This window comes from Eumetopias jubatus, unplaced genomic scaffold (genome assembly GCF_037043125.1).
Source record: "Eumetopias jubatus isolate StellerSeaLion01/CBP00866 unplaced genomic scaffold, mEumJub1_p1.0 scaffold_1, whole genome shotgun sequence".
Classification (NCBI taxonomy): domain Eukaryota; kingdom Metazoa; phylum Chordata; class Mammalia; order Carnivora; family Otariidae; genus Eumetopias; species Eumetopias jubatus.
Window position 1 is genome coordinate 172,158,365 of NW_028274807.1, and position 16,102 is coordinate 172,174,466.

A 16,102-nucleotide genomic window follows, 5' to 3' on the forward strand; every position below is an offset into this window, starting at 1 on the left:
AGCAATGTGTTCCTTTCGGCTTCAGACTTCTCTAGGATAATAAACACACCCAGCAGATTCTGATGCAATGTCTGTCAGGTTCCAGACACGCCTGGGAAGAAGGCTGCACTGGCAGTCCTTATTTTCACAGGTAGTTTTTCTCATTTATAGTTTGCCCATTTCTAACTGCTAAAAGTTTATTAGCATGGCATTAAGCATTTAAGGCCATGGAAATACTGGGGCCCTGTTGTGAAATGAAGAATAGCCAAGGGCGTGGGCTGTGACCCTTTCTAAGTACCTGGAAGTGCTTAGAGAACGTGACCTTCTGCCCACATAGTTGACATTTGCAGGTCAGTATGTTAGCCAGGCTTGGAGAAAACATGGTTCTTTTAACTTCTGCCACTTATGTCTGAGCCCTTGACTCTAGGTAGTTGACAAGAAAAGGAAAACTAAGATAAGCGGCATTGTTCGACCTTGTCTCGTTTTCAGTAGACAAAAAACAGGCAGCTAGATGATTAATTGACTTTTTGCCTAACAAAGGAAAAGCAAAAAAAATGTAAGCCCCCAAACTTCCCATGTGTGGTTCTGGTTTGTAGGAGGTTATTGGTACTTCTCAGATGTTCTTTGCATGACTCATCTGATATGGAGGCCCTTAGGCTGGCAACTAAAGTTTTAGGATGTTCATTTCCAGTGCACTTTTATCCAAAGCCCTCCCTAGAAAAAATAGTCTTACCTCTTGGCTGGCTGATTCAGGCTTCAGTTTTCCTTACAGTGGTAGCCACTCTTGCTTCTTGCCCCTTGTAGGTATTGCCCAATTTCCTACATTCCTGATGTCTAAATAGAGAGCATCAAATGGACTGGAGCCAGGCTGCCTGGGTGTGAATCCTTATTTTGCCACTTGCTTATCTTACCTCAGAAGTTGGTATGGAGAGGGGCGCCCAGCTGGCTCAGTGGGTGGAGCATGGAACTCTTGATCTCGGGGTTGTGAGTTCCGGCCCCATGCTGGATGTAGGGATTATTTAAAAATAAAATCTTAAAAAAAAAAAAGTTATGGAGATTACATGGGTTAATATTTGCATCCATGCTTGGTTCATAGCAGCACTATATAAATCACTTTGAAAAAGATAAACTGTGTTCTGTATTTTGATTTTTGGTAGTGGTTACATGCCTATACGTTTGTCAAAACTCCCCAGATGTGTGCATTTAAAAAGGATTAAAAAGGTTAAAGTTTACTGTATGTAAATTATACTTCAATAGACCTGACCTAAAATTTTTTTTAAAAGATGAAAAGCAAAGTCCTTCAGTCAGCAAAGGTTTTATTAGGTGTTGCACAGTAAGATTACAAAAACATAATTCAAAAGGCTAGCTAGTCCACTTAAACAAGCCAGTTGTTAGGCAGGATAAATTTGCATATCAGCATGAGAAGGTGATATAGGAGATGCTGCCAAGCAGCTTATTAGTCACCTAGGTGAGAAATGCTATTATGGAGGCTTAGAAGGGGGAGTTGTTTGCTATAGTCACAAAGATTTCACCAAAGTGGGAACTTGAGCCGGACCTTAGAGGGTGGGTAGGATTTGGACAGGTGGGCATTTGGAAGGGTGCGTGGGTGCAGATTCAGGGCCTGGGGGCAGAAAAGCATGTGAAGAGTTGAGGCAGCCATGAAGAGCTGGTTGGACTAAAACAAACTCTGCCAGTCGATGAGGAACATCTGTGCTTTCTGGACTGACTCATTCTCTTCATCCACAGAAAGGCCCCCCTTCTGGAAAAGACCGGGTGAAGAAAGGTGGATCCTACATGTGCCATAAGGTAAGCCAAGTCATTAAACTCTGCACTGGTGTCCTAACAATAGGTTGATAGATCCACTGTAAACCTTAGCCCTAAAATGTCCCATCCACCTCTGCTAATACATACCTATCCTCATCAAAGTAAAAAAAAAAAAAAAAAAAAAAAGTACTCATTTCAGATTTGGATACAGGCACGGGGAAAAGAAGCAGAGGTTGTGAATAATCGATGGTTAACCAATTTCCATCTGTTGAATCTTGACCCATTGAGAGAACTTTATTGTCCCATGAACCAGGGGTGGGCAATATACTATTTCCAGCCTGTCTGTCTGGAAATATATCCTTCACTTATTTGAAGCTTCTGTAAATTTCGGGATCCTCTGTTGAGATTAAGGTGAGAGTTGGAAATGGAGGGTGGATTGTGGTGTACTGGAATGGAAACATCACAAATGTTCTAGGTATAATGTATGTGCTTTGTGAAATAAACATCAATCTCAGAGAGTGTTTCTGCTCTTTGGGCTATGATTTCAGCGTCAGAACTGTTTGTTCTTGGGTGATCAGTGTGAGTTGGTGTTTCATGAGTAAAATTTTTGAGGAGTTTGGAAATGGAATACCACCTCTCCCTTTTTTCTTTAAATCATGTATTTTTAGTATCTCCAACACTTCAGCTTCTTTCTATCCCTATGCAAAGATGGCATTTTGCAGATGGTTATTACAAAAAGTTTTCCATGGTAATTCAGTTAGTCCAGGCAGTTAGAGACTTAAAACAACCTATAAGGGCTCCAAATCAAATGACTAATTTGACAATGGGTGTATTATCAAATTTTACCAGAAAACAGTGGTTCTCAAACTTTGTTGCACATTAGAATCATCTGGGATCTGTAAAAAAGACTGATGCCTAGTCCCCCACTCAGCTCATTTTGATTTCTCTGGAGTATGGCCTGGGCATCAGGATTTTAAAGGTCTCAGGAGGATGAAAACATACCACAAAGCTTAGAAACCACTGGTCTAAAGAGAATCTCTGTAGATTGTGTGTATGTGTGTATCTTCTGTATTTCTTTAAAATTTTAATCCAGTTATTTAAGTGGAAGTTCATATTTGAGTTTACTTTATGCTTTAAACCTACATTTTGACAAGATGTAGGCAAATTTATCTTTACAATTCTAATTTTAATTTGAAATTAAAAGCATTGCCCTATGTCATCCTGGTACTTTTAAATGTTCACATACATATCAGTCTTTAGTCCCTGATTTTTTCTTTCATTCAAGCTGTTACTACAAGTGTATCTGAATTCTTTTGCTAGGGAAACAGACTTCCATGAAAAATAGGTAAATTTCTCTTTGCAGAATAGTATCTCACAACCTTAATTACCACCAGTTGTGTTTGTGACATATGGCCCTTTTAAAAATTGAGAATCCGTTTACTCTGCAAGATTTGAGGACCAGAAGATTTTCCCTTAAGAAAATAGAGAAAATGATGCTTGTAAAAAACATTTTTAAGCATGAACACTAAAAGTATTCCATTGCTGTGCACATGAACGTGTTTACTTTAACATTTCATATTTTTTGCTTATTTTAAATCTGTATTTTTATAAGCTTCCTAGCTTATTCTTTTAAAATATCTTTTAATCTCTGTTTTTAATAAATACATTTACATGGTATAATCGGTTTATCTTGTGTTCTTCAACCTTCATAAACTCAGCTCTACTAATAATGTTTTTGTAGATTCTTTTAGTTTTTTTACATTGGTGGTTATATCATCTATGAATATAGACAATTCTACTTTTTAAAAATCTTTTTCATTACTTTTTCTTGTTCTATTGCATTGGCTAGAACCTCTAATATAGTATTGAATATGAATGGTATGAACAGACATTCTCACCTCATTTTTGATCATAAGGGGTTAAACATTCAACTTTTCAAAGTTAGGTATATTAGCTGTAGTGTTTTTGGAGATGTTCTTTGTAAGTTCAAGGAAGTTTCCTTCTGTTCCTAGCTTTTGAGAGTTTTTATCAGAAATGGATGTAAATTTTTCTGGATGCCTTTTCTGCACCTTTTGAGATGGTTGTATGGTTTTTCTTTTTCAGTCTGTCAGTATGGTAAATTACGCTCATAGATTTTCAGTTTTCAAATGTTAAACCGTCTTGGGGCGCCTGGGTGGCTCAGATGGTTGAGCGTCTGCCTTCGGCTCAGGTCGTGGTCCCAGGGTCCTGGGATTGAGTCCCGCATTGGGCTCCCTGCTCCTTGGGAGCCTGCTTCTCCCTCTGCCTCTCTTTCTCTCTGTCTCTCATGAATAAATAAATAAAATCTTTAAAAAAAAAATGTTAAACCATCTTTGCCTTCCTAGCCTGTGCTTGCTTAATTATGATGTATTATCCTTTTTATATGTTTTGGATTCAGTTTGTTAAAATATTGAGCATTTTTGCATGTACACTCATGATGGGTATTGGTCTGTTGTTTTCTTTTCTTGTCTGGTTTTGGTATTATTGTATTGCTGGGTTTAGATATTGAATTGGGAAATACTCCTTCATCTTGAATTTTCTGGAACAGTTCATGTAGAATTAGCAGTATTTCTTCCTTAAATGCTTGATAGAATTCCCCCAAGGAAACCATTCAGGAGTAGAGTCGTAACCATAAATTTAATTTAGTTACCAGTGGCAGGGTTATGCAGATTATCTCTTTCTTCTTGATTAAGCTCTGGGAGTTTGTGCCTGTTAAGTAATTTGTCCATTTTAACTGAGTTGTTGAATTTATTGGCATAATCTCTGCCTTTTCATTGTCTGTTTGTACCATTTACATTTAATGTGGTTATTGATATTGCTGAGTTTAAATTTGCCATCTTGATATTTGTAGTCTTTTTTGTCTCATCTGTTCTTTGTTTCCTTTTCTCTGACTTCTTTAGTTAAGCATATTTTATCACTCCATTTTCTGTCCTTTGGCTTATTAGCTAAAACTCTTTGTTTTAAAATTTTAGGGGTTCATTTAGAGCTTATATTAAGCTTATATTCATATAGAGCTTTTCTATATACTTGAAAGGTAAGTTTTAATTTAGTCATGTTCAGAATGATGAAGAGAGTATTCCAGAAGAGAGAATAGCAAAGTAATAAAACAGTGGGATCCATAGGATTTTCCAGAAAAAAACATTAGCTCCAGGATCTTCATTTAGTTAATTGTAGATGATATAGGTATTTAACATCAGGCTGGTATTTCAGTGATATCAGGAAAACAATACAGTGTTGGCTGTGAATTACTTTCAGAGCACTTATCCTTTTCACTAGATTAAGAGTGGCAGCTATAGGGTTCCTGGGTGGCTCAGTTGGTTAAGCGACTGCCTTCGGCTCCGGTCATGATCCCGGAGTCCTGGGATCGAGTCCCACATCGGGCTCCCGGCTCAGCGGGGAGCCTGCTTCTCCCTCTGACCTTCTCCCCTCTCATGCTGTCTCTCTCTCTCTCTCTCTCTCTCTCAAATAAATAAATAAAATCTTAAAAAAAAAAAAAAAGAGTGGCAGCTATAATTAAATTATTGAGTTGTGGACTCTGAAATTAGATCTGGGTTGGAGTTCTATAACTGCTCCTTGCTAGTCTGTTACCTTTCTTACTTAACCTTTCTAAGCCTCAGTTTTTACATTGTAAAATGCACACCATAATTGCACCTACTGTAAGGTTCTTAGGAGGAATGAATGGACCAAAGTATATAAGCATAAAGTATATACTACTAGTACCATCATCATTAACCATTGCATTTATTATAATTAGATTGTTTTCCCCCTTCCCTTTTGAATAAAGAGTCAACTAATGAACTAACTAGAGAGGCAGAATCCTTGAAATGATTCTTTTTTTTAGAGATTTATTTATTTATTTATTTGAGAGCGAGAGAGAGAGAGACAATGAGAGAGGGAACACAAGCAGGGGGAGTCAGAGAGGGAGAAGCAGGCTTCCTGCCGAGCAGGGAGCCTGATGTGGGGCTTGATCCCAGGACCCTGAGATCATGACCTGAGCCGAAGGCAGCCGCTTAATGACTGAGCCACCCAGGCACCCCTCCTTGAAATGATTCTTATGGCATAGGTGAAAATCAGTAAAAGAAAGGAAGTCAATATAAAGAAAAAAATGTAATTCATTTTGAAAAAAATCACCTTGCTTAGAAGGTGACTTAACTTTTGATCATGGACCAGGGCTAGCTTGTATGACTAACATAACCTCTGATGGTTATTCATAACTTGTTGAAAGTCCATCCAAAGTACAGCTTCAATAATGAGAACACAGAAAGAAAAACTGTGAGAAAACATGGTATTGGGTTAAAGGCCCAGACTCTTAAATGGGATTGAAAAGGCTGTAATCGTGGATCCACTGTTTATAGGTGACCCTAGGCACACTATTAACATCTCTGTGCTTCAGTTTTTTTCTGTGTATACAATGCAGATGCTAATACCTACCTTGGATGATTATTGGGAGAATTAAGTGAATTAGTACATGTGAATTTCTTAGAAGATTTCATACAGTAAGTATTCAAGAAATACTAGCTGTTGTTCTTGAATGTTGTTAGACTAATCTCTGTGGGGTCTTTAACCCAACCGATGACATGGAGGAAATCCTCACCCTCCTTCCATTTTACACCAAGATTACTAAGAAAGGAGTTGATCTAGTGTTGATGGCAAGAGCAATGGGTGTGAAATCGAGAGACCAGGGTAATGCTGTGATTTTATATAATGATTTTTTTTTTTATAACGAGCTACACTTTCCTTAAACCTTCCCTTTATCCCTGAAAGTCTTCTTCTCATAAAAACCATATCGCTGTCCCACTTGACTTCAGAGCCCCAAGGCTGGGTAAGGCATTATCTTAAATGGATTGTTCCTGAGTCCAGGATCACTTTCTTAGTGTAGATATTGAGATTAGTTTCACACAGTCATTATCCATTTTGATGAAAAAGGGCTAAAGTGGGTCCTTCCCACTACCTCTGTCCTTAATTAGTAAAATGACCCATATTTCAGCCACTCAAAGACCTAACATAATTAATAACCATTTTTGATGCTAAAAGTGGAACTGGAAAAAGAAAAAGCAATGAGGACATTTAAAATCAGGCCATTTTCCTCTTTAATTATGTGTTCTATTAGTTGCCCATTATCGGAATTGAAAATGAACTACTTATTAATAAATGTTTGCTGAGTGAATGAGTTCATTTGAAATGGAATGATGATGTGAATTCACTGTCTTATGGTGGTCCTGACCTCTTACCCTTTAACTTATGGTGAGACTTGCTTTTTTAGGGTTCAGTTCTACACAGTCATTTAGGTTAATGGAAGGTTTTAGGGACTGCTGTGATTTCATAAAGGACTAGCTGTTTTTGTTGTCACTGATTTTAAGCTTTTATTCTTTTGCCAAAAAAAATTCATTGCATAAAAATTAGAAAATAAATAAAAAACATAAAAATGACAATAAAAACCACTTATCCTGCTTCCTAAGTAAGCTGTCAATAGTATTTTACCCACATTTATTAGTGCACTTTTATTTCTTTCCCCCCCAAAATGGAATTATTTTCTGTGTGCCAAGGTCTTCAGATATGGCTATGGCAAAAATCTCTTCTATCTTATGGATCTCTTTCCTACTGTCTTACGTCACAGCCTCCTCACAGTCCTTCTGAATACAGTCTTCCAGTCGGGCATCGTTTGTCAGAGTTGTTACAGTCTGAATTTTGTGGCATATGAGCAGTATCTTATTTTAAAATAGTTTTTTATGTAATTTGAGAGAGAAGTTGCATATAGAAATATGCCATCCAATAAAGACCTTAGTCCTATGCCTTAGTTATCAGAGATATTCCTCATCTTTCCCATTTATATAGCAAGTAACTTCTGCATGTAGGTAGCAAATGTACAGTTGGCCCTTGAACATCACAGCGTTTAGGGGCACCAACCCCCCATGCAATCAGATATCCACATAAAACTTTTAACTCCCCCAAAACTTTTCTGATAACCTCCTGATGACCATAAGCCTTATCGATAACATAAACAGCTGATTACACTATTTTGTATGTTACATATATTATATACTATATTCTTAAAGTAAGCTAGAGAAAAGAAGATGTTAAGAAAGTTATAAGGAGAAGAGGAAATATGTTTACAGTGCTATACTGTGTTTTTTTAAAAAATGCAGGTAAACGGACCTAGTGCAGTTCAGACCCATGTTCTTCAAGGGTCAACTGTAAATCCGCATTCAGATACTGGTAGTATTATCTTTCCAGCAGAAGCTATTTAAGACTGGTGGAGAAGCTGGCTAATGCTTTTGTTTTAGTGAGGAAGCAGATTAACGCCCCCCAAAAGTCAGGTAAGACAGCCAACGTTAGTTTCTATAATTAAGAGTGTTGTGTTCATTTAAAGATTTTATTTATTTATTTGAGAGAGAGCGTGCACACAAGCAAGGAGAAGGGCAGAGGGAGAGGGAGAAGCAGACTCCCTGCAGAGTCTGCTCAACATGGGGCTCGATCTCAGGACCTTGAGATCATGACCTGAGCTGAAAGCAGATGCTTAACCAACTGAGCCACCCAGTCGCCCCTGTTGTGTTCATTAATAAAGTGACAGTTACAATAACTTCCACATGTCCAGTGCTTTACTTTTTTTTTTATGTAAAGATAAGATGAAGCATTTTGACATTATTTCATTAATAGCCCTATATCATCGACAAGGGAACAGATTCAGAAAGGCTTTGCCTGGGTGCCTGGGTGGCTCAGTTGTTAATCATCTGCCTTCGGCTCAGGTCATGATCCCGGGGTCCTGGGATCGAGTCCCACATCGGGCTCCCTGCTCAGCGGGAAGCCTGCTTCTCCTTCTCCTGCTCCCCCTGCTTGTGTTCCTGCTCTCGCTGTCTCTCTCTCTGTCAAATAAATAAATAAAATCTTAAAAAAAAAAAAAAAAAGAAAGGCTTTGCCCAAGGTTAAATAGCTAAGGAGTGTTGGATTTTGCTCTTTCTGGTGAGTAAATTAGCGCAGTGGTTGTCACGATTTCCATTTGTATCAAGCCCAAATTCTTTCTGCTGAGAAGACTGCCTGTAATGTAACTCCATCCTATTTATCTACCCATGTTTCCTGCTTTTTATCATTTATTGCCTTTATACAGTGATTGCTTTTGCCTGGAATTATTGTTCTCCACATCTTTGGGCAACTCACCTGGTGCCACCTCAGAGAGGCCTTCCCAGGCTGCCTTGTCTAAAGTAGCCACTAACTCACTCCCACTCCTCTTTCCCTATTTCCCTTTCTTCCAAGCTGACCACTACCAGAAACAATCTTGAATTTATCGGTTTATTTATTGTCTGACTAATCCCTGTTGAATGTGAGCTTCCTGCTGACAGGTACATTGTCTGCTTTGGTCTGCCTTTTATCCCTCATGCCCAGAAAGGCATCCAGCATGTTGTAACATCTTGAATATTTAATGAATAAAGAAACTGTGCTCTGACATGATCAGGCTATGGCCTTACTTATCCCCTTAACTGGCCCGAGTTTTTCCATTTTCATGCCTCCGATATCATTATTTTCTCTACTTAATATACCTTCTTTCCTCCTTTCTAAATTCTATAAATGAGTTCTTTTCAAACTGCAGCCCTTGGGTCCCATAGCATCAGCAGCACCTAGAGAAGCTTGTTAGAAATGTGAATTCTTAGACTCCACACTAGATTGACTGAGTCAGAAGCTTTGGGTGTGTGGCCCAGAAGTAGGTACTTAAGCTCTGAATTCAGCCTGTTCTTGTGTGTATGCTCAAGTCCTAAGACCACTGCCATAATCATGTAAATCCAGCTATGGCCAAGTTTTGCCTTCTAGAAGTCTTTCCAAAGTCTTTCCTAGAGACTTTGACTTTCTACAAGGGACCATTCCTTTACATGGATTAATAAAAACCTCAGAATCTTTTAACCCTAGCATGTTTTATAGCTGTTTGATGTGTTGTCATTTTTCCCTCTGCCAGCCTGTGATCTCCAGCAGGACAAGACCATGCCCTCAGTCAGGCTTTCTCTGTGGGTGTGCACACAGGCAATCAGGAAATGCTTGTTTGTTTTTTGTCATGTGTGGTACAGTTATGGAACAAGGATGTCCATGTCTAGATGCTTGCCTGCCCCTGAACTCGATTCTTGCTCCAATGTAGAATTCACTACACACACTTGGTAACATGGGACCCTGGATTATCCACTGGAGTTTGATTCTAGAAATACCAGAGCACTATTGCTTCATAGCAACCCGGTGAGTAGGGCCTATGTGGGATGAGGCTTCGTTTTTTTGAAGATTTATTTATTTATTTGAGAGAGAGAAAGAGAGCACACTTGCGCGAGTGCACTGGTGGGGTGAGAGGCAGAGGGAGAGAATCTCAAGCAGATTCCCTGCCGAGCGTGGAGGCTGACGTGGGGCTCGATCTCATGACCCACGAGATCATGACCTGCCCTGAAAGCAAGAGTCGGACGCTTACCTGACTGCACCACCCAGGGGCCCCTGGAATGAGGCTGCAGCCGCATGCTCCTGTGTGGTAACTTCTAGTCATTTCAGAGCTTCCATCGCATGGCAGGCACAGGTAGTATAGCAGATGCCATCAGTTTTTTAATGATTTCAGGCCCATTTTTTGTTCATCTTCCTCTGCCTGCCTGAATATTGATAATATGTTCTATTCCTCACTGGCCACAGGGAAAATGAGAAAATTGGTTGCTATTGTTTCACTATCTATAGAAGGCAAACCAGTATGTCTTTCTCTTTATGGTGGATGTACTCCAGACAATTTCTATGGCAGCTTTAGAGATAATTTTTATGAAGATTAGAAACACTCAACTTCTGTGAGAAAAAGGAGAATAAGAATTAAGAAAAAATAAAAACAACCTCTTCATGCAGACCTATTTTTCCCTCCACAAATGATCTCTCCTTCACGAGTCCCAAAGTTACTCTACATGATTCTTTGTGCAATATTTTTAACCACCTGGCAGGGACTTTAGTTTCACTGGGTCAACTCAGCATTAATGCTCATGCTGCACAGGATAACTATTTTCATTCTCTGTTATTTTGGATCAGAGTACAATCCTAGTATATAAGAGTTCCATGCATGGTTGTTTTTGGAATATGGAAAGTTTTGATGTAAGTGCAGTAATGCAATAACCACAGATTGAATACCTACTAGGTGGCCAGTGATGAGTGTTAGGCTTTCTTACGTGTGCAAGTAGGCATGTCCCTGCAGGACAGGTGTATGGGGGTGGGAAAGAAGCATGAGATGTCCTGTCTTTCCATCTAGGAGTATGGAATTTTGCTATAGAGGCAAGTGCACTGTCAGAGCTGGGTTTGAATTCTACTTCCCTCACAAGTGTGTCATCTTGGATAACCCATTTAATTTCTCTGGGCTCTTCTGACCCAGTGAAATAATACTTGCAGTGCCTCACATCCCTGGAGTGTGCTAGGTACTCAATGTCTGTGTGTTTGTGCACATGTATGTGTGTGTTCTCTGCTCCTAGAAAATAAAACAGATACAAAATATCCCCCACACAGTAATGTATAGCCTTATAGCTAATCCAAAAGCAATGTATTTCTTTTTTTTTAAGATTTTATTTATTTGAGAGAGAAAGAGAGAGCACATGAAGAAGGGGAGGGGCAGAGAGAGAGGGAGAAGCAGACTCTGCGCTGAGCCAGGAGCCTGATGCAGGGCTCAATCCCAGGACCCTGAGATCATGACCTGAGCCAAAGTCAGATGCTTAACCGATTGAGCCACCCAGGCACCCCCAAAAGCAAAGTATTTCAAAAAATGTTTTTCACAGCCTTTCCCACTCTTTATGTTCCTAGGCTTACTGTTTAATTTTTGCCACTCTGTTGAATATTAAATATCTTAATGTTCATAATTAATATTTTCTCATTTACCATTTAGCTTTATTATTTGGTTTAATGTCATGTACTTTAAATGTAAAAATAACTTTTCAAGTTATGAAAGTAATACATACTTATCAGAGGAAATTTGAAACTCCATTGCTCAAATATAACTACTGTTTGTATTGTGGTGCATTTTGAATCTGCAGTCTTTTTTGTCTTTGACATGTGTAATTATATAGCTTGAGATCATACCACACTCACAGTTTTTGTATTCTGATTTTTCATTCAACAGTGTATCATGAGAATTTCCTATGTCATTAAGTATTACATAAAAACATGACTTTTAATGGTTGCTTAGTAATCTCATATGTGGATGCACATAACTTCTGTAGTCATTGCTTGTTACCTGGGTTTTTTTTACTGTTCTAAGTAATGCTGGCACTAACATCTTTGCACCATATCTATGTCTGTTTATAAGGTAAACAATGGATTCTATGTGGTGAACTCTGAAGGTGCGGCCCTTTCCAAAACTACATGCTCAGTATGCCGAGGGGGTGTTTGTGGGGAAAGCCCTGTCTCCCGGTAGGCCTGCCTTCCCTATGGCTGGTACTTGGGTGCAGCACGAATCTGACAGTTGAGAGCCTATCACCGAGTCTGAGAATACTCACCTTTCTCTCTGTCTCTGGCCAGTCCTACTGCTACAGGTATCGCTGTGCTGCTCGAAGCCAGAACACGCCCGACAGCTCAGCTTCCAATCTGGGATTCCGCTGTGCTGCTGACCATCAGCCCACCACGGGCTAAGAGCCGAGATGAGCCTTCCCAAATCCCAGAAGCCGTGTCTGACCTGCCCTCGGCTTTCCTCAGAATGTTGAACGACTTTGAGTGAAGAATTCCCACTCTGAGGTGGGTTGCATACCTGCCCAGTGGCCAAAGGAACCACCTTGCGAGACCAAATCACTGACTTGCGTCGGCATATGTGCTTTATTGTGTGGTGCATTTCTGGAGATCATCGCTGTGCTTTCCTTCAGAGAGTCTTTGACAGAGGAAGGGGGTGGAGGAGACCCTGAGTGAAACTTCAGAAGACAAGTGTTCTTCCCAGGATCTCCCACCAGGGCTAGTTCTCAGGGTCCCACACTTGACCTTCCGAGGCCTTAGTGACCTCCTCTGTCTGGTGAAGGAAAGCACAGCATGATCTCTGAGGCCTTCTCCAGCTCACAAATTCTATGTGTATATCAGATTCTATTGTGATTTCATAGTAAGAGTTTATGGCAGATGATTTTTTAGCTATTTTTTTCCATGTGTGAACCTTGGGTGATACTAATCATGTAAAATAAGAGGTCTCTTAGGTATTATTTTGAGAAAAGGGTGGGGTGGTGGAAAAGGTGGTGGTGATGAGTCTTTATAATCATACTGCACTTTGTGTTTTCAAGGAAATCAGTGTCTTTTACATTGTTACGATGAATCCCACGTGGGCCCCTGGTAGTGTGCTCAAGTTCAGCACTCTGACCACGCAGGAATGTCTGTGGGGTGACTCTACTGTGCTTTGTCTTTTAACATTAAGTGCCTTTGGTCCGGGGGGTGGTTATATGCCCTATTTCCCCCCTCTCCCCAAAGCCTTTGGTGAATGTGAAATGTGTACTACACGAAGAAACCTGTTTAATTCTAGATGGAGAAGAGGAACAAGAACCTTGAATTAACTCTCTTCAGGGTGTCCGGTATTTTATAATAGGGAAGTAGGAAATCTTGTTGGTTGTGGAATATCAGATGCTCTGAATCATGCACTATGTTGAATAAACTGGTATCTGCTAAAGCTGGTATCCTTTTGTTTCCCTCCACTGTGTTTTCTTTTAAAGAAATGTCTTTGTGGGAGCACCTGGGTGGCTCAGTCGGTTAAGCGGCTGCCTTCGGCTCAGATCATAATCCCAGGGTCCTGGGATCGAGCCCTGCATCGGGCTCCCTGCTCGGCGGGGAGTCTGCTTCTCCCTCTCCCTCTGCCTGCCTCTCTGCCTACTTGTTCTCTCTCTCTCTGCCAAATAAATAAATAAAACCTTTAAAAAAAAAAAAGAAAAATGTCTTTGTGGTATGTATGTGTTTTATTTGCTATAAAGCTTTCATGTCTGTTAGCTACTTGATAACTTTGATGTGTGAGCAGTTTGTGGGAATTTTTATTCCAGAAAGCAAGGCTGTTTGGCCAGGAACCTTAGTATAACCTTGCTTCTTTGTGCCTTGGTAGATGAGGCAGAGAGGCAAGGGCATGACCTCGGTCGGGGTCCTGTAAATCCCAATAGCTGCTTCACATGTAGGAGAGCACCTCGTTTTAGAGTGAAGGCTTTCACCCAGATGCCCCTGCCATCAGGAGCCCAGCATGATTCCCCAGTCCTTGAAGACCCCTCGGACATTTCTAGCATGTCATTTGAAAGAAATGGCTCATCTTTATGTTGCTTGTTCAAAAATTAAGCCAGATAATTGTCATAAGTGTTCAACCAACACTTGATTGCTACTCTGGTGCATAGCCTGCTAACATTAAAATATTTGTCTTGAGAAACAGTGGTATTGCTGGGATGTTCAGCTATGTTTGTTAATCTGCCATTTTGTGGATACAAAATATTTCTCTACAAACTTTCACCAACTGATAATAAATTCCAGGCAAAACAAACAAAAAATTCATTTGCTTAATTGAAAAAGCTAATGTGAAAAATAAGGTATTTTATTCTTAAAGTCACCACTGCTCAAGTGCAGTTTTTGTTTTTACTTGTTACCTCCCACCTGCTTGTATTTTTTTTTAAACATGGTTATATTTTTAGTGTGGATGTTTGGATTCTTCTCTTGTTAATGACTGTGATATAGCATAAATATTTTGGGGTGTGTTTTGGCTTAGTCTTCAGAATTGCATTTTTAGCAGCAGCATAATATTGGAAAGCATTTAAGATGAAATCCTAACAAGCCGTTCATTTAAGAAGCACATTTCTAGGTTACCAGTCAACAAGCGCACGGAACTCCAGACAGCCATGACCTCTATACTTGATACTGTTGCCCTCCTGACCCATGAGCAGACCAACCAGATGGCAATGGAATAACCTTAGCTTTAATGCTGTCCACGCAGTCTGGAAAGACCTCCTCTTCTGCAGAACTGCACGCAAAACATAGGGGACATAAGGGAAAAATAGGGCGAGCGGCAGAGCACTCGAAACTTACGGAACGTTGTAACTGGAGCATTAACAAAAATAATAACTATCCTATGACACCAGTAGCTCCATTGAATCTCCAGTGACACTGTAGCCAGCCTCATAGCCAGTCAGCCCTTTGCAGCCTTACACCCTTGGGGTTCCTTCTTCATTCTCCAAGACACAAGTCCTGGAAGACACTTGCTTTTAATAGAGACCCCTTCAAAAGTCAAAATCTGGGGGCGCCTGGGTGGCTCAGTAGGTTGAGCATCTGACTCTTGATTTTGGCTCATGATCTCAGGGTCCTGGGGTCGGGCTCCCCACTCAGCAGGGAGTCTGCTTGTCTCCCTCTCCCTCTGCCCTTCCCCCTGCTCTCTCTCACCCCCCTCCTTAAATAAGTAAATCTTAAAGTCAAAATCTGACTGGGGTGTACACTTCTTTATCACTCATTTTCTTTTTAAAGATTTTACTTATTTATTTGACAGAGACAAAGATAGTGAGAGCAGGAACACAAGCAGCGGGAGTGGGAGAGGGAGAAGCAGGCTTCCCGCAGAGGAGGGAGCCCGATGTGGGACTCAATCCCAGGACCCTGGAATCATGACCTGAGCTGAAGGCAGACGCTTAACGACTGAGCCACCCAGGCACCCCATCACTCATTTTTTGAGGGGTATGGGCAGTGTCTTCATAACATCTTTATCTGCACCCTCAGCTTTTCACAGAGCTTCATGTGGTGGAAGGTATGGCAATTCTTGAAGCCACCAAATAAACCACTGCTTGCACCTGATGAGATTTTTAATTGCTTTTTTCTGAAGGTTTCGTATATTTCTAAGTTTTCTCTTAAACTCCAAGGAAGTTTACCCCTAGTTATCACAAAGCACACTTGGAATTGCATATGCCCCAACATGACTGCAACATTCTACTGTCTTCCATCGTCTGCTTACTGGCCACTTATTCTGCACCACAGAAATACTTCCCGCAGCAGTTCAGATGATGTGGATCATGTGCTAATACCAGTATTGAAAATCTGGGATTGGTTTGTCTGCTTTTAAGGAGCTCTTACAGTAGATTTGGGCTTTTCTTATTTCTTGCCCCATTGCAGGATGGAGGGAATTTGAGGTTTGCTCTTAAATCGGCTTTGGTCCTCCTTCCTGGACAATCTTAATTGGGTTTCAGGACTGTACCTGAAAAGCTGAGTGGGAAGCAAGTCATATCTTCTTTTTTAAAGGCTTGTAAAGGGTGCCTGGGTGGCTCAGTTGGTTAAGCGACTGCCTTCAGCTCAGGTCATGATCCTGGAGTCCCGGGATTGAGTCCCACATCGGGTTCCCCGCTCAGTGGGGGGTCTGCTTCTCCCTCTGACCCTCCCC

At 40.5% G+C, this 16,102-nt stretch overlaps 1 protein-coding gene across 2 annotated transcripts in view; it reads left to right on the top strand.

Annotated features, from left to right (window-relative positions):
• SUMF1 (sulfatase modifying factor 1) overlaps positions 1-13,384 on the top strand; it is a 97,360-nt gene extending 83,976 nt beyond the window's left edge. For both annotated transcript variants that reach the window (XM_028101768.2, XM_088027519.1), the window contains 2 exons: positions 1,726-1,785; positions 12,265-13,384. In XM_028101768.2, the coding sequence (XP_027957569.1) occupies positions 1,726-1,785; positions 12,265-12,375 (171 nt within the window). In that variant the 3' untranslated portion in view covers positions 12,376-13,384. The remainder of the gene's footprint in view (positions 1-1,725; positions 1,786-12,264) is intronic.
• Positions 13,385-16,102: the final 2,718 nt, after the last annotated feature.